The sequence below is a fragment of the Aspergillus multicolor genome (genome assembly GCF_047715735.1).
Source record: "Aspergillus multicolor strain CBS 133.54 unplaced genomic scaffold BDW74scaffold_41, whole genome shotgun sequence".
In the NCBI taxonomy this organism is placed as follows: domain Eukaryota; kingdom Fungi; phylum Ascomycota; class Eurotiomycetes; order Eurotiales; family Aspergillaceae; genus Aspergillus; species Aspergillus multicolor.
Window position 1 is genome coordinate 196,322 of NW_027395992.1, and position 23,226 is coordinate 219,547.

Genomic DNA, 23,226 nt, shown 5'->3' on the forward strand with positions numbered 1-23,226 from the left:
TGGGTGCAGCTGTCTTACTTATAATGAGACGTCCCTTGCGTCTATTGACGTTGCCAGTGCTGGTGCCAGTGACGGTGCCAGCGTCAGCAGCGCAGTATCCAGCACACCCAGCCCAGATCACAATCCCAACTTCCATGATTAGGCATCTTAATTTCTGGCAGTGTTGATTGCCCAATTCCAAGCAATCCGCATTCATCTTCCCTGTACTCCGGACAAGGAAAGCAAAAGCAAGTGCAGTGCTGCGCCTCGTCCTGGTATGCAGTGGGATACCCGGAGGTGGTGCTAGTGGCTGATGATGATGGCCAAGGCTTCCCCGCGTCGTTTCATTGAGCGTGCCAATGCCGAATACGAAGACATAATTGGTTGAAAATGGGAAACACGTCACTTGTGCCACGATGAGATTGGGTTTTGGGGGCCAGGGCTCTTGGCTTTGATGGGGGTTGTGCTGGCTTTAGTATGGTCGGGAAGGTTTATAGTGATCGAGGGTTCGTCATCTTCAGGCTTCAGGGTTTCTTAATTGGTTTGAGCAATTGATGATGAGAAGATCAGCATTGTAAAGGCCTGGTTTGACCTACGACCTCGGAATGGGGTTTTCTTGAGGTTTCTTCCTTGGCAATGGTCAGCGTGCGTTGTTGTTAGCAGATACCTACCACCTGACTGCAAGAAGATCGCTACCTTACCTAACAGTGCTGTATCCGGAGCATGGGCCTATGTATAGACTTCCAGACAACTGCATTCACGATATCTCGAGACACGATCAAGGGCGGACCTGACTTTTCCGATTAATCAAAGCCAAGGAAAATGCTTGCGCGTCCGACGCTGCGTCCACGATATAGAGCCAGTTAGGGCTTCCGGAGCACATGCGTCTCAATGCAGTCGACAACATGGAGAGGTGCCGTCCTGCTTGCAGCCCTGCCTCGGACAATGACACAGAAGAGCATCACCCTACGCTGATTCCTAAGTAGGCAGCTACTCGTGCGACGGTTGCTGGAGTGCTGTCATCAATGCACGTGATCTGATAACTGTAAGAATCATCGGGAATGGCTAATGGTGGTGCAATACGGTTGGGCCTACAGCTAGGTGTGGTTGTTCGAAAAGGATGTACAATATATCAATATACAATACGTGCAGAAATGAAGGATATGAATAACGTTCAACAAAACAAAACGGAAGAGAACAGGAAAGACACAAAACTAAGCACGCTGCAAATACATAAGCATCTCCTTCGCCGTCGCTGCAGCCGCTGCAGCCGCATACCCATGCCAGTCATCGTTCTTGTGCGAGTCACAGTAATCTGCAATGCCGCGGATGACGATAGCTTGATACTCCTTCATCATCCCCGCAGCCTCCATCTCAAAACAGAGCGCCCCACCGGCTTCACCCGCAATTTTATCGCGCTTCACAGCATCCTTCATCACCCGATTTCCCGAGGCAATGATGCCACACGAGACATGCGATGTCGCCGGCGACGAACGCCGTGGTCGGGGAACAACCATACGCCTATCACACCGTCCGCAACCCCCTTGTGCGGGATGTATATACTGCGGCTGGAACAGCACATCGCGCTCCGGCGGGGGCCGCTGATACGCGCCCCGGAGCATGGGGTACGTCCGCAACATGTGCGCGATAAACTCATCGATGCGGTTCCCGCGCGCCTGGTGGACTGCCGCCATGTTCTTGACAATCCCCACCCACTCCGCCGGCGGGGCAGCGAGCTTGCTCGTCCGCCTGAACCCATTCGGCCCTTCAATGCCGAGGTCATACTCGACCACGCCGCCCTGTCTGACACCGGCCCCGGGCACAGACACAGGCGCCCCAATGACCACATCACCGAGCCGGACGTCGTGCTGTCGACTTGGGACGCCGCCTCCAATACCGACACACAGGAACCGTCTGGCCTTCGGAAACGTTAACCAGAGATGCGTTGCGACCGTTGCGGCTGCCACTGTTCCCTGCGATCCCTCAGGCAGGGCGACCAGCACGACGTTATGCCCGCTGAGTTTACCGAGTATGTATACATTTGGATCGTTCCTGGCGCTTGGGAGGCGCGGGTGTTCTTCGTCGAGCATGTAGCGGACGGCGCTGAGCTCGATTTCGAGGGGGCAGAGGATCGCAATGTGATAGCTCTGGTGGGTGAGGGGTTTCGGGGCGGCGGGAGACGGCCCCTGGGGCCTGACGGTTGTTTGGCGGGATGATTTGTTTCCCATGATTGGGGTTTGGAAGGCAGCTTGTTTATGAGGAGAGAGCTGTGTTTTGTGGAGCGTTGGCATACCGGGGATGTGAGGGCCATGATATAGACAGAGCTTGCCGCCCTCCAAGCGCCGTGGTGGTTTACGCGCTGAGCAATTATAGCTATTGGCCTGGAGCCTCAAATAACATATTCTTTGCCCCTGATTAGAAGGCTCTTTGGCTGAAACATCGCGATGAATTGGCGAGGTACTGGCATACACTGGCTCCGCTTGTTATCGGTGCCCGTGCCCAAAAACGCTGGAGCCCTAAGCGCGAGTCGAGCATCTGAATATCCACTCCAATCTCGAACCACATTACCGGTACCCAATAACAGCTTGAGCGCGGTTTTGCCCAGGGCGCTTGCTACCGTATGTTTCATATAGCCTGTCCTGTTGGGTTGATCTTAGCTGGAGCCCTAAGCGCCGGCATTCCCAGGTACAATATATAATTTTGGACTTCCAGATCTCCCTCCAATCACTGACGACTCTTTGTCGCAGGGCAGATATTCATAGACCCAATTTAGATCTTTTTCCAGAATGTCAATCCCAATGAGACCAATCGACACTGGACCACGCAGGCACATCCGCAAGGCTGGCGGCTGAAGAGCATCATGTCTAAATGGCACCTGGGACCGGACTTGGGACGCCTTAATTGGATGCAGATGCCCTATTTACCGAACTATACATTCCTCCGCTCTATTTTGTTAGTTCGACCTCGTCGCCCGATTTACTGAGCCAATATGGCAGTGGTTTGCCGGTTAAAGTGGTCCCCCCCGTGCTTGACGGGGATCTTGTCCTACCAACCCCCGTTTTCCCCAATTGAAGTTGTACCCTATCGAACATTGCGGTATTTCCCGAGAGGAACAGAGATACTTTGCGTAGGGAGCTTTGGAAGCTAGGCCTACGAGTAGCGTTGAGCCCCAGAACAGCCTCACTTTCTGGTCTTGAATTCTAGAGGGTCTGTTTGGCTGTCTCGAGAATTTGTGGTGTATGAGCTAGTGATGGTATGGGCCTTGGGGTTCATATCCCCCACCAACCATCTGGTAAGCGCCGCGCTCATCTACGCGCCCAGCATGTCTTCTATTGACTCTCAGCCCGACAACTCGGTATCCTCTCGTTTCGCAAACACTCATCTTGGCTGAAACGCCGGGGTGGTTCGGCGGCTCCTGCGACGTGGATGGATGTTAGAAGCATTTGGCTCCGCCATCTGAAACCCTAACTGGGCGTCCATGGCGCTTTCGCTATTTCAAGACTGATTGCTTCGGCACAGGGACGCAATGCTCAGGGTATCAAGAATCTTAACAGAAAGACAGTTCACGGGATACCTTTAGCACTCATTGGGATCAATTTGCCCTGTTCACTTTGTCACACCAGGCAGTGCCTTGGTCTGCCGAGTTCACCAACTAAGGCAGCTGTAGTTTTCCACCCTAAGTTATGTATGTCCTCTATTCAAACCATCTCAATAAGAAGCCGACCTCGCACGGACCTGGCCAACCCCTTTTTTTTCACCAAGCTATTTAGCGCGTATGGTACCTGTGCTCTGTTGTATGCTGAGTATGACGGCGAGCTAAGCATAATCCTGTAGTCAAGTAGTGAGGCGCTAGTTGTCGAGGATTCAGAATACTAAATATGATGGTGAAACCCCAAGGCGGGTGGAGCAGCTAAGCAAAAGGTGTATCACATGACTGAACTCGCCAAGATCTTGGCAGGCAGCTTCAGACATTCAGGCTTTCAGGCTGTCATACTTCCATGCCCAGATCATGGAGTGGCATTGACACCAAGTGTAAACCACACTTTTAGTACCACGGCTGACCCTTTTCAAGTAAAATACCAAAACTCACCAGGCTGTTGGCTGGTACGTTACAAGACGCCCGTCTATACTGTATTCTTGAATTCGGCAGGCACCTCTGGTGTCTATACGTATACCCACGGTACGGTATTTTTAGAGCCGCCCAGAGCACCAACCGACGATAGCCATTAGCCGCCGATAATGGGTGACTCAACTCCGAACTTTCTTCTCATTTCGATCCCCGCTGAGATCATCCTGCCATTTGCGCTGGATTGTTATCGGACCGGCCAAAGACGGTCGTCAGGGTAAACAACCAAACACAACCCGCCCCCGTACCTCCATGTCTCCTGCTCAAAATCAATCAATTCAACCCCGTCAGCCGCTGCATTGACAAGCACGGGTTCCGCGCTCGAGACCGGTTGGTCGCTGTCGCACAAATTACAGAATGTATGGCGCCAGTGGTTTTTACAGCCAGTATCTTCTCGCTCCAGCCAGCTATGTCGACTGCCCCTCCAAAACCGTCAAGAGACGCCTAGGAGCTTACGAAGGGCACGCAAACGGCCCGCTTCCTTTGTCTCTGGAGGCCCGTCCATACGCCTTTCCGCCCATAACGTCCGCTTTTCCCAAATTTTGGATGACCGTCGACTTCCGAACATGGATGGCGCATCAGCAGCCACTTTTTGTACAAAGGGAAGATACCTGCTGCCATGGGAATGTTGTGTTCCTCCAATGCCAGCCTCAAGCAAGCGAGCTACACCCCGATCCAGAAGTGCAAGACAAAGGGACGACAAGAAGAAGAGGTTCTTGAGCTAATCATGCGCGCAGTTGATCACCCTGGGGACCTGGCTGAATAGATCGGGTTGTTGGCTGTCACTAGAGCTCCCCTGAGCTCCACCTCTTGCGGGTATCTCGCCTTGGTTCCTGCAAGTTGCGATTATTGCTCTACATGAAGCGTGATCTACATCTACAACCGGGCGCGGACGAAGTGACGGGGTAAGCACAAGAATCTGACAACGTGGAAATTCACCGACCGGCGAAGGGTCTCGTGTAGACTACTATAGGGTAGAGAGCGCCTCGGCACATGAATAGCCGGACAAAGAAGGCCGAGCCCGGTGGACCATGGACTAAGGCGGCCCTTGAAAGCATGGATTATCATCCGCTCTGAGGGGACCGCTGGCTAAGATGGCCCTTCCGAAGGTGTGGTTGATGAGTGGATGGGTGGATGGGTGGATGTTGTGGCGGATGAGATGACAACCCGGCACGATTCATGGACAGCTGGGGATGGAACGGGTCGGTTAAGCCGGTACGTTACATCCTGGCGTTTACAGTTCGCCCATTTACCAAGATTTCGCTCCGTCAGCTACGCTGGAATGCGGTTCTTTGTTCCCGACCTTGGACCGTGCCATGACCGACTATGCCTCTTATTCGATTCCCAGTGCCGAAGACGCAATGCAGAGTCTAGGAGGTAATGGTCGTTGGCAACATAAAGCTGATGGCCTGCCCTTGGTCCTAGCACGGGGAGTGATGATCCTGCTTGTTCTGCTGTCACAATCAACCCATCCGACTTACTCGACCTGTTTGCTCCTTGCACCATGCCTGTCCCTATGAACGGCGGGAAGTTGGCTTGTATGTCTATGCCAAGGAGCCCTGTTCCATGCTTCTATTATTAACAAGCCTACTTTAGATGAAGTTGCCAAACTCCTGGATGAAGCCGGTGTCCCTAATGTCCTCTGGGAATGGCTAGCTCTAGGCCTGCTGGCCGCTGATAATGGGAACCGCGTATATTAGCCCTAATCGCCCCCTCCATTGCTATAATCATTTCACATAGTGATAACATCTGCCCCAGGAAATCGAGTTCGTCATCGCCGACAAGAAATTCGACGAGGCCAAAAGAGTCCTGGCCGCCGCCGGCTTTGCGGCCTGCACCAACACCAACTACCGCGAGCGTTGCGAGAATCGCTTCCCCGTCCAGCATATGGCACATGTCGCTCGCAACATAGACCAGTACGATAGCGGCGGCGCCATGGGGGCCGCGCTCGCTTACGACCGCTATCACGTCGTCGCAGCAGTCCACTACCATGTCGAAACCCTACCACAGTGGCAGCCTTACGAGCTGCTCTCGCTGCACAAGCAATCCGCACAGCTCTGGTGGCTGCCCGAGCTGTCGACCGACCCACCCTCCGCCGATGACCACTATCTTACCCTCAGCAACTCCGCCCGCCTCCCAACAGGCAACGGGCGCACGGCACCATTCTCGCGACCCGACCAGTACCCGATGAAAGTCCTCCTGCCTTGGGTGTTCGTTGAGGCTCTCATCCTCCTCCGCTGCCGGGACTACGGCCACAAGCATGATCTGCATAACCTCTGGGAGTATATGCTAATCAAATTCATGTCGCATGATGCCGACCTCCGGGATAAGATCGATCAGCGGTTCCGGCTTGTCTGGGACTCGATCAATGACCGCGGTCCGCCGGGGCTCTGGAATAAGTGGGTGCCGCTTGGACAGCTGCGACGGAGGTTGATTGCGGCTGGGGAGCTTCCTGATATCCCGCCTAACGATGCTGAGAAGTTGCCGGGGGGTGTGGAGGCTCGGGATCACACCCCAGGATAGTTGGGAGGCTCGTAGAAGGTCGTCGCTGTAGCTGGATTGCTCTGCCACGATAGTTTTGATTTTTGTTTCGCTATCAGTGTAAGCCTAGTTTTCGTTTTGATGATAGAGATGCTTTTCTCTCTCTTCACACTGTTGATGATCCATGTTGCTATTGTTGAGTACGTGAGCTTACAAACAAAGGATCGTTCACCGTGAATGCCGGCCACTGTCCTCCCTCACATCTTTGCGCTTTGTGCCTAGCCAACAAAGACGTCAACAGAGGCGTCGCGGGGTAGTTCTCTCCATGCTCTTCTTTCCTCTTCTTCCTCTCGCTTCCCATCGCCATCCCCCGTCCGTCTCCCTCTCAGCTCATCCTCGTCTATATACACCTCTACCAAACACCCTTTCCTGCTTAAACTCATCCACAGCCTTTACTCTAAGTTGAAATTCTCGCCGCCATGGCCACTCGAGCGACCAGACGGCTCGCCAGCCAGATGATTGGCGCACTTGATCTCGCGAAGTTAAACGACTTGTCCATCGCCATAGTTGGCGCATTCGCCATGTCAGCGTACAAGCTGGACTCGTCGCCGATAGAGGTACGTCAAACAAAACCCCTGGCCGGTCTTCTACGACGTGCCTGCGGCGCGGCTCGGCCTATCTTGCAAGACTCCAAGCTAACCCCGACTCTCGCGAATAGGTGATGGAGGTTTTGGTTGAAGAGCGCGAGGATGGTGGGAATGCAGAGAATGACGACCCGGCGTAGGCAGAGGACAACGCCGCCTCCTCCGACTACCGTGATCCCGTCGTGAGGACCATGGAGGCCTTTTCGCTTTATGGCGAAGGCCGATTTTTCCAAGATATCTTGATGCCATTCAACATGGCTTTTCACTTGCGTACCCGCATTTACGTCCAGTTTCACCATATCCATCATGTTCGTGCCGCCGATGTATTTACTACCCTAGGCTGCTGCGCCTCTTGTGTATCTGTCACTAACCATGAGCGTGCGCGTTCCTAGATCCCACGACGGGGCCTCCGCTACGACCATCTTACCCCGATGACGACCCTAAACGCCAGATCACTTCTTCCGATATGCCCCAGCGATGATCTGTTCGCAGTCCTGGTTCAGTTGTGTGCGTACAACTCGGGCCCCGCGCGTCAGAGTATTGCGGCGTCCGCCACCCGACCCGCGGAGTTTCTGGTATTTCAACACGGTGCGGATGGAGAAATCACCTTCAGCCCATATCAGCGCCATCTCATAAGCATCGGCTGGAGCCGTTACCGATACTGCGCAACGTCGATTCCTGAACAGATAGTACGGGCGGTTGACGGAAACTAGAGGACAGTTGGGTTGCGCCGGCCAGGTTGTACGATTGGGGCATGGAAACCATAATAGCAAGATGGGTGCGTCTTTTGTCGTGATGGATAGAGTTACTAGACATTTTCCAGGATAACTATGGCAATTTTACTATCCTTTGGTGCTTCGCATCGCTATTTCCTTCGCAAGAGGCTTCAGTCTCCCGTAAACTCTTCCTTACCGTGGCCATGCGGTTGCCCTGACTCCATAAGACTTTTTACCAAAAGACCACATAAACCGCAAGATACCTTGCGGTTTCCCTAGAACCCATTAAGTAGCGCAACCGGGGCCTTGTAAGCCTCAGGCATCACATGCCTACCAGGCCTTACACCTTCTAACCAGCGCCTGTCTTGGTATCACGTGTGCGTATGCGCACGGCCACGCGCTTTCCTCCACATAGGGCTACAATTTTGAGAACGGAATGTCTGGCGCTAAGTTTTACGGAAGCTCTTTGTCTTTTTCTATGGAGTTCAAGCACCTACTTAGCGAGTTACTCTCGCTGCGGTGCTTACTGCTGATAACGAGAGTTATCAAGTGATGCAAGTAGCATCACAACTCGGCGCTTAGCATAGGACAGCCACAGCCAATCGGAGGACTGCAAGAAGGAAGGGAGTGAAAGCTAGAACTGTCGAATAAGGTAGTCGCTAAGTGTTCTTAAATGGCTGCCATGTTGTTGGCAACCGTCTGCGATACAGACCTCTTGAACCATCCTCCTAAGGAATTGTCCCCGCCTTCTTCGTGTATTTTCACTTCGACGAGCGCATGGTTAGTGCAAGGGGCCCGTGTACTTTACAAAATGTTGACTGTGGTATGGTTGGTGAACATTGCAAGCACCAACATTAGTCTTTGACCTTGAGCCTTGCAGGAAAAAACCTTATTAACCAGGAGCCTCATGAAATTGTGGTTGGTGGATAATGTCGGAGCGTGTTCGATCAGCATTCTTGAGTCTGCGCCTTCCTCTAGATACAAACGCCAAGTTTAAATGCCAAGGGTGGCCCCTGTCCATATCCCTGGGCTCCTGTGTCCCTCTAGAGGGTCACAAGTCTCTTTGCATAGCCCAATGTGATATGTGACAAAGCAAAACACGCCAATTGAAAGGTACATGTGGATCTGGTGTTGATATGGCGATTGAATAGGCGCCGACCACGGCCAATAGCGTGCAGCCGTATGCAACCTCTTCCGAGAACTCCAGTCGCAGTGCGGGTGTTTAGGCAGATCTGCTAGGATTAGCATCCTTGTGTCTCCCGACTCGCAGTAGGCGGGCGCCTATAACTGCACTAACTTTAGGATTTCACCTTTCTACTACGACTAGTAATATAATTGAACCTACTATTCCGAATTGACAACCTCTAAAATTGGAACGCCCGAGGTAACCTAGATTCGCGATAGTTGCTTCTATGGATGTCAATTGTCGTCGCTTAGCGCTAGGATGACTGCGAACCGTCCTGATGGGTTGGGCTCTATTTCATTCAATAATAATTCCACAACTTCCTGATGCGCTGGGCCCTCAAGAAAGTTGTTATATATGTCCCCCTTTACTCCCTGTACTTCATCATTACTTTATCTACATCTCATTCCACTGAAGAAGAAAATTACCTTTCGAACAACCTGCTATGGCCGAAGCAATTGGTGCTGCCTCTGCCATCGCAACCTTTGTGACTGTTGCCCTTGAGGCCACCATTATCCTCTACCAGACCGTAAAAAGTGTCCAGTCGCGGGAAAAGCTCATTCGTGAGCTTCGAGAAGAGTTACAAGATCTATCAGAAGTCCTAAAAGCCCTGCATGAGATAACCGGCTATACCGATATCGACCTTACGTCCCTTAAGCGCCCTCTCGAAAGATGTGCCGGTGCTTGTAGGGAGTTCAACGCCCTGGTCATGGACTGTACACAGCATTCATCAGGAGAACGATATAGCAAGCGAGACTGGCTCAAGATACGGTATATGGGCGACGATATTTCAGGTTTCAAAAACATGTTAGCGGGATACAAATCAACAATAACAATCGCCCTTGCATATGCGAATCTGTAGGAGGTTCCTGGATACTACCATTTTGCCATACTAATAGGCTAATGTTTGTTATACAGTCGTACAACAAAGATCACAAAACACGTCATCGAGGAGTATAAGGAGCTTATTCAGAACACGCAGTGCGATCTAGAAACTCATCTAGAAGATATTCGCACAAAGGTGAAAGCCCTATCACTGAATGGCTCAGCAATTACAGGAATTGACCCGGCAGAGCTCCAAAGGATGGAGGACGAGAAGCAAAGCACTCAGAAGAGTCTTGACATCTGTCAGCAATTTTTTACTCTCCTGGACCAGTCACAGTCCCGTCTGCTGGAAGACCTAGAACGTGCACCCAAGGAGCCCCCCCAACAACATTCTTCCTTTCAAAGGCCCATGCAATCCTCATTAATCAATGCGGAAGGATTGAATTCTGCACGAAAAGAAATTATGAGCTGGAAGATACAACTCCTGCAGAATCTCTATGAAGTCGAAAAAAACCTGCCGATAACCCGACTAGATATTCCACTGCTGAGGGATGGACTGGACTCCGAGCAACAGATTTTTCGGGAGGAGGTGCAAGGTACTGAAGCTTTATTAGAGTTCTGCAAGCATGCCGGGACGGAGGCAAATCAGCGACACATGAATTATTATGAGGACGTCACTGCGGGAGACAATAGCCACTTAGCAGTGGTGACAACTCTCAAAGACCTCATATCTGCTAAGCGCATCAAGTCAGGTAACGGGTCAAAGCTAATACTTGGCCAAATGTCGGATGATACTATACAGAGCGTTTTTGTGAAACCTGCGGCCCCCAGTGTTTACACAAACAAATAAAGAATATGAGCAACGGCACAGATTTAAGATTAAGCTTGCACCACTTTGGAATCTCTCAAGGTTAATGCTCTAGCGGGAGGATGAGGCTGGGGTTTCTACGGCAGTATTGGAAAGATTACTTATCTCATGTATTACAGAAATGAAGGGCCATCACTGCCAATATGAAGTTTGAAGATCATGTATTATACTAGGATATTATACTAGCCTCGGTGAAGATAGATAACTTCATCTGCATCAAGTAGGACGCTATTACCATGCAGGTACATTCGAGTTTAATACTCAATATAGGGGGGGAGCCTTTCCAATATATTGACTCACTTCTTCAGGGCCTCGCCCAAAGCCAGTAGAGTGACAGTAAGTTAGTTGTGGATCTGACTGAAAGTACTGGCTTCATGGCGTTGACCTGAAACTGCCTGGCTTCCGCGCTGGATTCTCATTTCGGATCGAGCGACCTGTACCATATCGGTTATGAAAATCCTTTCCCTCTTTCTGCTCGACGCCTACTACACCATTCTCAGCTGAGCCATTCTGTTGAAAATTTAAATGCTGTAATGTCTCGTCCGACATTTGTCCAAGCACTTGCAATGACCTCGCCCCAGTAGAAATGCGCTTAGCATTCAGCAAATTTCCAGTAGTGGAGACTAACACTTGCTGCGAATCGTCCAAGGACGCCACATCTTCGAAGATATTCACCCTGAAGCTCTCAGAGAGATTATAGGCATCAGCGCAAATATTCACACACCCAGCAACAGTCTCCCTCTGGTCCTTGGTTTTCTGAATATCGCATGCAACCTGGTCGGGCAATGTTGAATTCTTGCTGCTCTGCAAGTTCGCTTCTAGTTGATCCAGACGGTCCTTGTGCCGATTCGATGCTGGACTTATATTCTGTTTGCTCGACTTCATATACTTTTGGGCTATTTGCTGAGCTATGTTGGGATTAGAGTTTTCTTGACTTGTCGTGTCATGTGTCCCGGTGGCTTTTCCAGTTTTATGCTCGCGTTTGGATTGACTCTGGTCAATATAATCCGAGACTTGTTTACAGACATCGAGGCATTGTGTTGTACTCTGCTTTTCATCTTCTAACCTTTGCAATTCTTCATGGCTGATAGTGGCGTCTGGGTCGTCTAGGGACTGGCTGGTGCTTAGCTTCCCTTCGATTTCGTCCAATTGATCCTGGAGGTCCGAGGTCGTGTTTTGTATCATGTCCGTATATTCTTGAAGCACTTGGTGTGTGACCACAGCAGACTGGCTGATAATAAGTCAGGACTATTCATGAGAAGAGACTGGAACGCCTAACTTACAAAGTCGCACCACCTAACGCAATATATATGGTTTCCTTATAGTTGGCAATCACATTTTTGTAGTTGGTGATGTCCTCACCCATATACTGAAGTCTAGTCCAATCCCGCAAACTCGTTTTTGACCCTTCAGAGTGTTTGACATACTGGTCAATTCGATCGCTTAGCTCCTTACAGGCAGCGCCACATCGTAATAAAGGTAGCTTTAGAATCAATAGCTCCACCTCATATTCCGCAGCCACGTGTTTCAGGACTTCAAGCGTTTGTGAGAGGGCCTGGACCTCGTTGCGTAGTTCTCTGGTAGCCCGCTTGCTGTTTCGGAAATCCTTGATTGTCTGGTACAGTGATTTACTGGCCTGAAGAGCAAATGTAGAAAGAGCAACCACATCGGAGGCAACTGATACTGGATCCCCCATGTTGCTATGTGAGCGGGATTAGAGGCAAACAGGAGAATTTGCGGGCCTCCATCCCAAACTCTGTTGTCTGACATGAGGGGTTGGAAGTTCGGCCGCAAGTTTTCCCGTTTCCGGTTTGTTCAGACACATAGTTATGCACGTGCGTTCTTGCTAGCCAGAGTCAATGTCGGACTTGGTTATGAAACCCTGCAAGGCGGAACCTCGAGGCAGAATCCTGGGGCAAAGGATAGCTGACCTGAGGAGACAAAAGGCCACGGGAAAAAGGCCGGCATGGACAGCACGCTACGGCCGAAAGACCGCAACGAACAAGGTCCCTGCAAAGCACTCTGGTTTTCCTAGAGACCCTGAGAACGAACCACATGGCCACCGGCTTTTGCCTCGCGGCTGGTCTTACTAATGCAGAAATAGGGCAGATATGCGCACCAAAGATGTTGCATGAAAGCCACAAGGGGTAGGCGGTGCTGAGTCAGGCTTCCGTGGCAATAACTACATGGCGGCCGTGCCGACAGCGCTTTAGAGAACTGCTCTGGGAATTAGTAAGCGGCTAGACCAAGAGGCGGCTTGGCAAAAGCTAAGCTTGAAATAGCCTAGCCTGGCTTACCCGATCACCTGACTGTACGGAGTGACCAAAGCAACGACTTTACCGACCGATTGACATTCTTGCAATCCTGTCAACTTGGAACATTTCAACATCCATCCCCAACAACCCGTCGCAGCATCCGATACAGGCCGATGGGGCGCCTATTGCTGCAACTGCACGCACATCTAGCTTATCCCGCATGGAATATTAGACGCTAGGCCTGCAGCCTCCGGTAGTTCCTCTCCGCTTCAGGAGATGGCTGCGCAGGTTAGATGGGGCCGGCGTGATGGCGCCTGTCACTGGTGGAATTCGGGTTTATTTAGCCCGCCAAGAGCTTATCTTTACCTTCTCCAGTACGGTGGGGGCATCCTGGGGGCGCGGCTAGATGAGGGGATGCAGCCACCCTATGAGATATGAGATATGATATCCCGCCAATGCGATAGCGAAGGAAGAGTGCAGCGGTGTGCTCCATGGGATATTTTCCACAACTTCGTCTCCAACTGTCTTCGAAAAACGATGAGAACCAAACAATCAAAAGATGCTGGTGGACACCGAGCTCATTTGGCCTGCTGGGCTTCATAGGGCTCGGCCTGGGCTATCGCAGCCGCCCGCGTCTTTGTCATTTTGAGCATGAAACGCTGACACCCGGGCGATCTGATCCCACCATACCTACCTGTCAGCCTTGCTGTGCTCCTACTGGCTGTAAGTCAGCATTAAACAGCATAACCCGGCTTATCACCATTCTCGGTGCACAACGGGCTACACGCTCGCGGAGGCAGCCGCCCGCTAAGACGATCGGCCCAGTTATCCGGAAGTCTTGTCGACTATAGAATGATCGGGGCCGCCACTGCTGGCCTCCAGCTGGTCTTGGGTTCTCCTTCTAGCGTTGTTCCGTGTTTCTTGATTTGTCTTTGTTCAGTTTGCACGGTCGGCCAACCTTGCTTGGAGAATAGAGCGCCCGCTGCCATAGGCATTCTGGTCGGTCGGCTTCAGCCATCACACCACCGACATGGCCTCCCAAAGCACATTAACGCCCAGCCTAAGCCGCGAAATCTCTCGCGAGAAAAGCCCGCCGCCGCTGCAGGACGCCGACCTCGAAAAGGCGCCCAGCACGACCTCAAATCCGATTCAACGCCAACCCTCCACCCGCCAAGTCTTCCCAGAAACGAACCTCGACGCCGGCATCGTCGCCTGGGACAGCCAAGATGACCCCGCGAACCCGATGAACTTCGCGCAGTCGCGGAAATGGACACTCCTTGGTCTGGTCAGCGCGGTTACGGTCATCTCCCCGCTTGCATCCAGCATGTTCTCCCCGGCCCTGGAAGACCTCGCCAGCGATATGGATATCACGAATGAGACACTGCTGTCGTTTACGGTCAGCATTTATTTGCTGGGGTATACGGTACTCACCCTTTCCCACTTCCCAAACACCATCTCCAATTCAAGAAAAACCGTGTTAACGATTTTGTTTGTCGACAGTTCGGCCCCATGCTCCTCGCCCCCCTCAGCGAGATCTACGGCCGGCGCATCGTCCTCAGCTGCGCGAACTGGTTCTTCGTCGTCTGGCAGATTGGGTGCGCGCTGGCCCCCAACCTCGCAAGCCTCATCATCTTCCGCCTACTCGCGGGCGCCGGCGGATCCGGCTGCATTACGCTCGGCGCGGGCGTCATCGCCGACCTGTTCCCCGTGCACCAACGCGGCCTTGCAACCTCGCTCTGGAGTCTGGGACCACTGATGGGCCCCGTCATTGGACCGATTGCGGGCGGCTTTGTCGGCGAGAGTATCGGGTGGCGGTGGGTTTTCTGGCTCCTGCTCATCTCGGGAGGTGCGCTATCGTTTGGGATAGAGTGTTTCAATAAGGAGACGTACGCGCCTGTGATATTGCGATGGAAGACAGCGAAACTATCCAAGGAATTGGGGCGATCTGATCTGCGCAGCCACTATGAAGCCGAGGCTGGGGGGAAGGATCTGAGTCCAGGACGGGTGCTGAAACTCGGATTAAAGAGACCGGTGATATTACTCTGCAAATCGCCCATCGTGCTCTTTCTGGCGACGTACATCGCCCTCCTCTACGGCCTGCTGTACCTGTTCTTCACGACGATCCCGACCGTCTTCGGCGATCAGTACGGCTTCTCGCCTGGTCTGAGTGGACTCGCATATCTGGGTATCGGGATTCCGGTATTCATAGGGTTGGTCATCATCGCCACGACGTCGGACAAGATCCTGTTGAAACTTGCCACTCGGAACGGCGGTAAATTCGAGCCTGAGATGCGCCTGCCCGCTATGGTCTTCTGGTCGTTCTTTATTCCGGTGTCCTTTTTCTGGTACGGGTGGAGCGCGGATAAAAAGGTTCACTGGATCGTCCCGATACTGGGGATGAGTCCGTTTGGACTGGGCATGATGGGTGCTTGGATGCCGATCCAGATTTATATTATTGATTGTTACCCCATGTATGCGGCAAGTGGGAATGCGGCGCTTACGGCGAGTCGGTCGTTGGTTGGGGCGCTTTTGCCGCTGGCGGGCCCGAAGATGTTTGATAGCTTGGGGATTGGTTGGGGGAATTCATTGCTTGGTTTTATTGCGTTGGGTTTTGTGCCGCTTACGATGTTGCTAACGAGGTATGGGAAGAGGATAAGGGAGAGGTTTCCGGTTGATTTGGAGAAGTGAGTGGCCAAATGAGACCTCGGCGACCTTGGAGGAAGGGGCCCGGGGCTGTGATGTTATGATATGAGATGGTATTTTATGGATGGATATGGGTTTGGATTGAATAGTGCATGGATTGGCTTGGATCTCGATAGACTTTAGATTTCCTCGGTTGGAGTATGTACATGGATATGGGTATGAATATGAATATGATGACAATTGGTAATAAATCTGAGACACTGTGTCTCAAGGGTGTTCATCCTGATTCCCTATGGCTGCAGAGAACAGTATTGGAGGGCGAAGGAGGACTATCCCGACCAGACAAGATCAAGCCACCTACAGGCTTCTGATGCTTATACCTATTATGCCGAGCAAGTCTGTTTCTTCAAGCCAGATAATATTGCCTCGGCAATCTCCTGCTGACTGCACTGCCCTCGCGCTTGCACTCTGCCCGATCCCTTTCCTTCCTGTTAACCACGGTTCCTACATCACTCGACACCGACAGCGTCAGCGACAGCGCAGCGCCTTCTTCTCTTCTTGGAGCGGTTTCCCTTTTTGTCCTGAACGATCCTCAGTTCACTCTCTCGACTTGGCTGCATGCGGGGGCCACAATGATATTGCGAAAGGCGTTTCAGGCCGTTCCCATCGACCATCATCAACCTCCGCCACCAACTTATGCTCCAGTGTACTCTATCCCCGCCTTTCGTCTGTCCTGCTATACTTGTGAGTCATCCCTATACCTCGTTCCTACTCAATAGCCATGGTCGAAAGGAATCTCGACCTCTACAATGTCTGGTTCCGCGAACGCCTAGGGAATGGCAGTAGATAACGAAATTAGTCAAATAACGCCATGACGCTGCCTACGAGACCCGTTCGTTCTCCCGCGCTGACCTCCTTAATCCTATTACTGACAACTGTATGCAAGAAACGTGCAACATCCTCAGCAGCCGGCTTGGCTACCTACCCAGCGGACATCCTATACATGATCTTCCCCCTACTCGACATTGCCGAATACCGTGCTCTCAGCCTCACAAACGTCCACCTCCACGCGTTTGTCGAACCGTTTCTCTACTTTAGTATTCATATGGTCTGGGAGCAAACCAACTTCCCGTCACCATTGGCCGCATTGATATGGACGCTCCTATCCCGACCGTCACTGGCTGCCCATATCACGGAACTCTGTCTAGAAGGGCGTGGCCTATTCCGCGCCTTCCAAATGGCCCGCGCCGTCATCATTTCCAAGATTCCTGTTCCGTTTGCTCTCGTCAATTCCGCACGCTTGTTCATCGAATGGACGGGCCTGTCGTATGCGAAGACCTGGATCGAGGAGCTCTCGGCACCCGGGCACTGGATCTGCCATCGGGTCAGTGGATGCGCTTCTCACGCTCCTCCTATCGCAGCTACCTAATCTGCGAAGCCTATATCTAGGCTGCATCTTCGTTGTAGAGACCCGCATGATAGGCATGGTGCTTAGATCTGGAATTCTCGAGACTGGACGGTGAAAGGTTCCTGACTTTCGACACCTCCGCGATGTCTTGTTCCAGCTGGAGCCGAATCACAGCGGTGTACCCGACAGGAATATCAAGAATACACTGGACGTGCTGCCACTCTTCTACCTGCCAAGCATCCAGCGCATTGTAGCAGGCATCGAGAATCCGTCCTCGTGGACGTGGCCCGCAAGACATCGACCATCTGTGCCCAACCTAACATCGCTGGAGTTATTCTCCATCCGTGAGAAATATCTCGGCGACCTCCTTTCCTCTACATCCAACGTCCAATTCTTCAGATACTATTGGTTCTACGACAGAGGACTGCAGAAATACCGTGACGAATTCACAACAGACACGGTGCACCTCGACCAGCTCGTTGCGGCGATTGCTCGGATTCGAGAAACCCTCACTGACCTCGTTCTCGACGCGGAACTGGACCCTGCATACTATGATGTCGTGCACCCTGGTGTTAAAGTTTCAGGTTCTCTACAAGAGCTAACAAGCTGCGCGAGTATCAAAACTCTGCAAATTCCGTTCGTCTTCCTCGTCGGGTTCGGGCGGGACCCCAGCAAACGCCTGTACAGTGTCATGCTTCCGAACGTGGAGAGCGTTGTAATAACAGACGATCTGGCGCTGCAGAATGATGAATGCTTCTTTGCTGGCATACCGCCATGGGGGTGGGAGGAACACACCATCATCGGCGTGGTCAAGAAGTGGCTGGATGAGATGAAGGCGGGAATTTGCACGCCGCGCTTGCGGCGCATTGCCCTGCGGCTGGAGTTTGCTGGTACGAACGAGTGGAAGCCGAAGACACAGCGGAAGTTTAGGCGGATGGGGGCGCGGTATGGGGTTGAGCTTGACGTTTTGGATTTGGACGCCATGGAGTATCCGCATATAACGTGGCCTGATAGTGGGGATGATGAAGATATAGATGAGTTGTAGTGACCAACCTAGTAGCTGGGTCCATTCTACAGCTGTCGATGTCCATCCGCAACGGTTACTACTATAGTAAAAGCTGGAAAGCTAATCCACCTTCACCATATACCTCCCCAGCAACTTGCCAACCCTGTCCACCGGTAACGCCTCTGTACTCCGTCCCTTGAACCCCTTCAGCGTCTCGGCCTTGCATAGACAATTCAGAATCGCTTCCTCGACAGCCTCGGACGTCGCGTAGAACAGCGAGTCGATGACTTCGTTCTTGAGCGTCTCAACATTGTGCGTTTCGAGTGGTGGGAGATAGTCGAAACCGCTTGACCCGGTCGCGAGCTCGTTTGGTACGCTGCCTGTTGAGAGCGCGAGGAATATCTCGCCGGAGACGTTACGCCCGGCGGAGTGGCCGCCAACCTGGTAAACGTTAGTTGGAGGATGATGGTGAAAGCCGGTTCAACTTCCCTGCGTGATACCCATGCCTGCATGCTGCGCGATGCGACGAAGCTGGTGAGGGAGGAGAGGAGCGTCCGTACTAGGGTCCCAACGTTAGCAGATAAATGGAAAAAGCATACCTATCCGCCACTCACATAATAACAACCAAGATACCTAATTACGCCCGTATCAGCAATGAACCTTCTTGACAAGTAAAGGCGGATACATGTACTCACTCCCCTCCGCCGCCCGTCCAGCCGCCGGCAACGGCACCTCTTCGTCTCCCCTCTCCCTCCTCTCCTTATCCAACAGCTCGCCGATCGGAACATTCCCAATGCGCAAATCCAGCTTGGCGCCATGATTCGCCTGAACAATGGCACCAAGCGTATACTTCTTCCCGTTTATACCCGGAACAATTCTTGACGACGTCCCAGTTCCCCCCTTCCACCCATGACACCGCATTGCCGTGCCTCCGCCATGGTTCCCCTCCAGGATCTCGCTTTGCGTCTTTGAGGCTTCGATAGCGCGGTATACAGCGCCTTTATCGATTACAGACTGCCGGATGTCGTTTAGAAGCCCGTCGAACGTCTCGCCTACAACGGGGATCGTCATCCGTCGGCCCGACTCGATGTCGTTCTCACCCTGCGCATCGGCCTGCTCAAATTGGAATGTGAACAGCGCATCGTAGACTTTTCCGATGCTGACGGTGTTCGTGAGGGCGATTGGCTGCCGTCCCAGCTTCATCAGCCTCTTTCAAAGAAACGAAAAAAACGGTACGGGGTTAAGGTGGAAAGTTTGTAGGGGAGTAAGTACGCTATTCGTAAACCCCCACTCGGCAATGCCATGCGTCCCCGTGAACTCGCCCATCCCGTTGAGATCATGACTCGCAGCGTAGCAGGGGATTTTGCGGGTTCCGTCCACACCGCGCGGGAATATCACTGTGATGCCGGTGTGGATGTTGGGTTCGGCGTGGATTGTTACTTGGCCGACCGTTACGCCTAAGCGATAGATGAGTCCCAAGCACTAACTATACTGCTTTAGTCAATGGCAGGCATACCTTCCACGTCGAGAAGGGAGTTCTTTGGACCGGGCTTGAAGCGCCCGGGGCTGTAGCCCAGATCGCGGATTCGGGGGCGTGTGCCGCCCATTTTGCGCAGTTATGGGTCCTGGTGTAAAATGACTTGGCTGAAGCTTGGTGTGCTTGTTGGGGTTGAAAAACGCGAGTTGGAGAAGCTTAGTTGAGTTGGAGATGCAAGACAATTTATACCCGGGCCCGGTCAATTGCAGCCTAGGCCGCTCTCTGCCAGACTCGATACCGGCGCCGCGAATGCAACATTATGATTAAATTAGCGTGCGCTAGGCCCAGGCGACGGGATTATTCCTTTGTCTCTTGTCGTGGGTTATGGAGCGACCTAGTTTTAGTGTCAAAGTGCGTCCATACAGAGGTGGTGCCGTTCGGTCGGTAACTAGACAGTAGATAGCGAAGCGGCTCAGACAGCAATAAGTTGGTGCTCCAATGCTGGTACAGCGCAGCCTAGCCTTAGTGTTCTTGTTAGCACCTTCCTAGTCAAGCTGGTGTATGTTGATGCCTACCGATTGTACCGACCGAACGATGGCGCCTCACTTGTCATATTGTAGGCGTAGATTTTTCAATAATTGGAAACAGGTCGCAAAACTACCGCAAGCAGCTTCTCCAGGGGGCAATGAGTCTCTTGCGTGATTTCAAGGCGTCATACGAGATTGCATCGAGACTGCCGCCGGAGCAAAGGACGTCGTCGAATGCAGCGTTCTGCCACTCAGCCGAGTCGTCCCCGGAGCACTCCGTTTTGTTAGACAACACCTACGCCCGGTAAGGCTCGCGGGGTCGACCATCGCGGCGCTGCGGACAGCTTTTCACATTGTTTCGGTTCTAATGTTGAGAGAGCTAGCTATTGGAAATGCAATCTCAAACAGGGAACCGATTGCTGCCTCGTCAATCCAACTAAACGGATAACAGGACGGTCAAACGATGCATCTAGACGCGGTCATGCTTGAGCCGTAAGCTCGGGTGTGGGGGTGAACCGCAGCGTTGTCGTTCAAGCAAGGTCCGGCCATCGTCAGAAACATGTGTCTGGTCTACCATGTATCAAGGCTTCGATGTCAAGCTTGCGTGGAACTCTGGTCGCGCGGGGATGTGTTCTCTTTCGGTCTTCACTCGAGGAAACATAGCGGATCAATGTATCTTCCCCGTGGCCCAGCTACTCGTCTCCATGTACTGAAGCATTATCTGCTCGCATTCCGCATGACCCCAATAACATGCTAGGTCAAGTGCTGTGTTCCCCTGATTGTCCCTGGCGTCTATCTCAGCTCCATTGTTGAGAAGGATTTCCAGTGTGAATGTGTTGCAATTTAGACGAGCGACCATGACAGGTGTTAGTCCACCGTTACTCGGAGCATTAACCCATACCCCATTTGCGATCAACGTCTCCACAATAGTGGCATGGTCGTAGAGCTTGGATGCAGCGATTATCAGAGGCGTTGATCCTGTATTGTTCCTTGCCTCGAGGCCGTTTTGTTCTTTCCGGAACGTGCTTTCTTCTTCGAATTCAGATAGGCAAACTTCATGATCGTAGACTTGCCGGCGCCTGGCTTTCCACTAATCCACAAGAAGCCGTGGTGGTCTCGCAAGCCTTTAGATCCCAGCCACAGTAGGTAGTCGAGGTGATTGAGGAACCATTCGCATGTTTTAGCGTGGGCGGGCTTAATGGTTGACCTGCGGAAATCAATTTTGTCGAAATCCAGGGAGTCTAACAACAGTTGTCGCCTGTCCAGAACTTCAACTTGCACTAGACAAATTGCATCAGCAGTATATGTGTTGTGCTCGCTAGCGGTGCTCACCGGGATCATGCACGTGGGCAATTTTTTGGGCGTTCAGAGAGACCCTGTAACTCTTCGAGGAACTCTCTGGCGTAGGCTGCAGCCATTCCTGCAGCGTACCTCTGCCATTCTTTGTTCTTGTGCGAGTCTGAATAGTCACAAATCCCGCGAATTGGAAGACAAGGGAGTACGTCCATCAACCCGGCGGCCTCCATCTCAAAACATATGCTATCAAGCTCTCTCGCAATGTGATCCCTAGATTGGCCACATTTAATGGCCTGATTTCCGGAGGCAATTCCGTCGTAGTGGGTTTTCGTAGAATTGGATGCCCGAGTACTTCGCGGCAGTAGCTTCGTGTCGTCACAATCGTTACAGCTTCCGTCTGGGTTGACATGGTTATATGTCGCTTGAAATAGCCGATCCGGTAATTGAGGTTGCTTGTACTCTGGATATCCTTCTAGCTTCTGTCGCAGTATCGAGGACACGCGACTAGGCTGCAACTCATGCTTTGCGCGGAGACTCGAAACAGCAGTACATAGTAGCTGGTCCGGCAATCTGGCAATCGCGGTTCGACGGAGCTCTCCGTTTTCCACAACCTTCCCCAGATCGCTTTGCATAACTCTTGTTCCCACAACAATATCGCCCAAGCGGATGTCATCCTTTCCGGGCACGCCGCCACCAATTCCAACCATCAAGCCGGCTCGAATTGAAGGAAAAGTGCGTCGAAGGTTCGTGACGACATTAGCGGCATTGATCGTCCCGTATTGCATCGCAGGTAGGCAAACAATCACGACTTTATGCTGCGCAATTTGTCCGAGAGTGTAGGTGTTGGTATCACCGGAAGACGTGGGCAGCGATGCGTGGGTCTCGTCCAACATGGTCAGCGCTGCTGCCATCTCGATGTAGAGCGCACATATCCATGCAATGGTGTAATCGTCATGTCGAAGCGTAGGGGGGCAGACATCGCCGGAAGTTTTCTGGCGCTTGCGGGAGTACGGCGGGCTGGGTTTGCCCTGTTCTGCATTCAGCAAATTGCGTTTGTTCATTTCGATGGAGCGAGCAAGTTTCAGACGTCAAACGACGTCGGTAATCAAGTAGGGTGCAATTCACAAAGAGAAAAATTGAAGACGAGTTCGCCGACAGATTGCGAGAGGATGAAGAGGGGGAGATGACGGGCAGCAACGAGGCTGCCTTGTTGAATATGGGATCACCTGACGTGGGCTCAAGGTCGTACCTGCTGCATGCGCCACGATAGAGCATCCAATTACCGACATTCCGGCTCTCAAGGCGACGGGGAAGGCAGAAAGGGCGCAAGGCAGAGTCGGCGGGGGGCATTATCAATTCGCAATTTCTTATCCTCCGAGGTCTGATCCAAAAACATCCACCACGACGATTCTGAGGATCTTCTCTACATAGCATCAGGAGAGAGGGATGCTGGAGAGAAATAAACATAGACAGAGGAATTTCCACTTGCGAGGCACCCAAGCTAACTGAGTGTATGTAGTAGGTAGACCTTCCAGCTTTCGGATCCTACTCTCGAACCCTAGTAGTTCTTAGCCTTGTTGTCTTGCATCACAATCATTGCCTGAATATGGAATCATGAAATGTATCCTTGTCAGAAAATCGTCCTTCCTATCTCCGTTCGAGTTTGCAGAATTGTGCATGGGGGTTTATCAATGCAGTCAGAAGCCGGCTGGGTAAATTAAGACAAAAGAATCGCATCATGCCGTAACAGTGAACCACAGTATGAAATGGCGGCGTTGGGTCCTACTATGAG

The 23,226-nt window shown here is 52.2% G+C and overlaps 10 protein-coding genes across 10 annotated transcripts; 6 read left to right on the forward strand and 4 right to left on the reverse strand.

Moving 5' to 3' along the window:
- Nucleotides 1–1,193: 1,193 nt before the first annotated feature.
- Nucleotides 1,194–2,290, reverse strand: BDW74DRAFT_171060 (5'-methylthioadenosine/S-adenosylhomocysteine nucleosidase family protein; the record flags this gene model as incomplete). Its single annotated transcript, XM_073727253.1, has 2 exons — nt 1,194–2,165; nt 2,273–2,290. 2 exons carry the CDS (start codon nt 2,288–2,290, stop codon nt 1,194–1,196), a joined length of 990 nt encoding a protein of 329 aa, XP_073578866.1.
- Nucleotides 2,291–5,391: 3,101 nt separating this feature from the next.
- BDW74DRAFT_104498 (uncharacterized protein) lies at nt 5,392–6,702 on the forward strand. The gene is made up of 3 exons (XM_073721584.1): nt 5,392–5,643; nt 5,702–5,796; nt 5,864–6,702. Exons 1-3 carry the CDS (start codon nt 5,610–5,612, stop codon nt 6,626–6,628), a joined length of 894 nt encoding a protein of 297 aa, XP_073578867.1. The 5' UTR covers nt 5,392–5,609; the 3' UTR covers nt 6,629–6,702.
- A 473-nt stretch (nt 6,703–7,175) lies between these two features.
- Nucleotides 7,176–8,092, forward strand: BDW74DRAFT_104506 (uncharacterized protein). Its single transcript, XM_073721585.1, has 3 exons — nt 7,176–7,203; nt 7,305–7,553; nt 7,623–8,092. Exons 2-3 carry the CDS (start codon nt 7,422–7,424, stop codon nt 7,941–7,943), a joined length of 453 nt encoding a protein of 150 aa, XP_073578868.1. The 5' UTR covers nt 7,176–7,203; nt 7,305–7,421; the 3' UTR covers nt 7,944–8,092.
- A 1,236-nt stretch (nt 8,093–9,328) lies between these two features.
- BDW74DRAFT_104538 (uncharacterized protein) lies at nt 9,329–10,959 on the forward strand. Its single transcript, XM_073721587.1, has 2 exons — nt 9,329–9,987; nt 10,048–10,959. The coding sequence occupies exons 1-2, from the start codon at nt 9,575–9,577 to the stop codon at nt 10,802–10,804; spliced, it is 1,170 nt and encodes a 389-aa protein (XP_073578869.1). The 5' UTR covers nt 9,329–9,574; the 3' UTR covers nt 10,805–10,959.
- A 1-nt stretch (nt 10,960) lies between these two features.
- On the reverse strand, nt 10,961–12,885 carry BDW74DRAFT_104527 (uncharacterized protein). The gene is made up of 3 exons (XM_073721586.1): nt 12,754–12,885; nt 12,106–12,668; nt 10,961–12,053 (listed from the first exon to the last, which is right to left on the reverse strand). Exons 2-3 carry the CDS (start codon nt 12,516–12,518, stop codon nt 11,195–11,197), a joined length of 1,272 nt encoding a protein of 423 aa, XP_073578870.1. The 5' UTR covers nt 12,519–12,668; nt 12,754–12,885; the 3' UTR covers nt 10,961–11,194.
- Nucleotides 12,886–13,439: 554 nt separating this feature from the next.
- Nucleotides 13,440–14,018, forward strand: BDW74DRAFT_104547 (uncharacterized protein). The gene has a single exon (XM_073721588.1). The coding sequence runs from the start codon at nt 13,569–13,571 to the stop codon at nt 13,926–13,928; it is 360 nt and encodes a 119-aa protein (XP_073578871.1). The 5' UTR covers nt 13,440–13,568; the 3' UTR covers nt 13,929–14,018.
- Nucleotides 14,019–15,802, forward strand: BDW74DRAFT_104548 (MFS transporter). The gene is made up of 2 exons (XM_073721589.1): nt 14,019–14,500; nt 14,578–15,802. The coding sequence occupies exons 1-2, from the start codon at nt 14,108–14,110 to the stop codon at nt 15,763–15,765; spliced, it is 1,581 nt and encodes a 526-aa protein (XP_073578872.1). The 5' UTR covers nt 14,019–14,107; the 3' UTR covers nt 15,766–15,802.
- A 789-nt stretch (nt 15,803–16,591) lies between these two features.
- BDW74DRAFT_183100 (uncharacterized protein) lies at nt 16,592–18,173 on the forward strand (the record flags this gene model as incomplete). Its single annotated transcript, XM_073730423.1, has 3 exons — nt 16,592–16,612; nt 16,667–17,104; nt 17,247–18,173. The coding sequence occupies 3 exons, from the start codon at nt 16,592–16,594 to the stop codon at nt 18,171–18,173; spliced, it is 1,386 nt and encodes a 461-aa protein (XP_073578873.1).
- An 81-nt stretch (nt 18,174–18,254) lies between these two features.
- Nucleotides 18,255–19,741, reverse strand: BDW74DRAFT_183101 (P1 family peptidase; the record flags this gene model as incomplete). The annotated part of the gene is made up of 5 exons (XM_073730424.1): nt 18,255–18,575; nt 18,635–18,693; nt 18,830–19,319; nt 19,407–19,591; nt 19,651–19,741. 5 exons carry the CDS (start codon nt 19,739–19,741, stop codon nt 18,255–18,257), a joined length of 1,146 nt encoding a protein of 381 aa, XP_073578874.1.
- A 1,360-nt stretch (nt 19,742–21,101) lies between these two features.
- BDW74DRAFT_183102 (nucleoside phosphorylase domain-containing protein) lies at nt 21,102–22,495 on the reverse strand (the record flags this gene model as incomplete). Its single annotated transcript, XM_073730425.1, has 3 exons — nt 21,102–21,418; nt 21,471–21,514; nt 21,570–22,495. The coding sequence occupies 3 exons, from the start codon at nt 22,493–22,495 to the stop codon at nt 21,102–21,104; spliced, it is 1,287 nt and encodes a 428-aa protein (XP_073578875.1).
- Nucleotides 22,496–23,226: the final 731 nt, after the last annotated feature.

Coding starts and splice junctions, on each gene's coding strand:
- BDW74DRAFT_104506 (XM_073721585.1), top strand. CDS start 7,422: ATGGAGGCCTTTTCGCTTTATGGCGAAGGCCGATTTTTCCAAGATATC. Junction 7,554..7,622: donor ATCATGTTCGTGCCGCCGAT/GTATTTACTACC, acceptor GCGCGTTCCTAG/ATCCCACGACGGGGCCTCCG.
- BDW74DRAFT_104498 (XM_073721584.1), top strand. CDS start 5,610: ATGCCTGTCCCTATGAACGGCGGGAAGTTGGCTT. Junction 5,644..5,701: donor GAACGGCGGGAAGTTGGCTT/GTATGTCTATGC, acceptor AGCCTACTTTAG/ATGAAGTTGCCAAACTCCTG. Junction 5,797..5,863: donor CCGCTGATAATGGGAACCGC/GTATATTAGCCC, acceptor CATCTGCCCCAG/GAAATCGAGTTCGTCATCGC.
- BDW74DRAFT_104547 (XM_073721588.1), top strand. CDS start 13,569: ATGGGATATTTTCCACAACTTCGTCTCCAACTGTCTTCGAAAAACGAT.
- BDW74DRAFT_104527 (XM_073721586.1), bottom strand. CDS start 12,518: ATGGGGGATCCAGTATCAGTTGCCTCCGATGTGGTTGCTCTTTCTACA. Junction 12,054..12,105: donor GCGTTAGGTGGTGCGACTTT/GTAAGTTAGGCG, acceptor ACTTATTATCAG/CCAGTCTGCTGTGGTCACAC.
- BDW74DRAFT_104548 (XM_073721589.1), top strand. CDS start 14,108: ATGGCCTCCCAAAGCACATTAACGCCCAGCCTAAGCCGCGAAATCTCT. Junction 14,501..14,577: donor TTTATTTGCTGGGGTATACG/GTACTCACCCTT, acceptor GTTTGTCGACAG/TTCGGCCCCATGCTCCTCGC.
- BDW74DRAFT_104538 (XM_073721587.1), top strand. CDS start 9,575: ATGGCCGAAGCAATTGGTGCTGCCTCTGCCATCGCAACCTTTGTGACT. Junction 9,988..10,047: donor GCCCTTGCATATGCGAATCT/GTAGGAGGTTCC, acceptor TTTGTTATACAG/TCGTACAACAAAGATCACAA.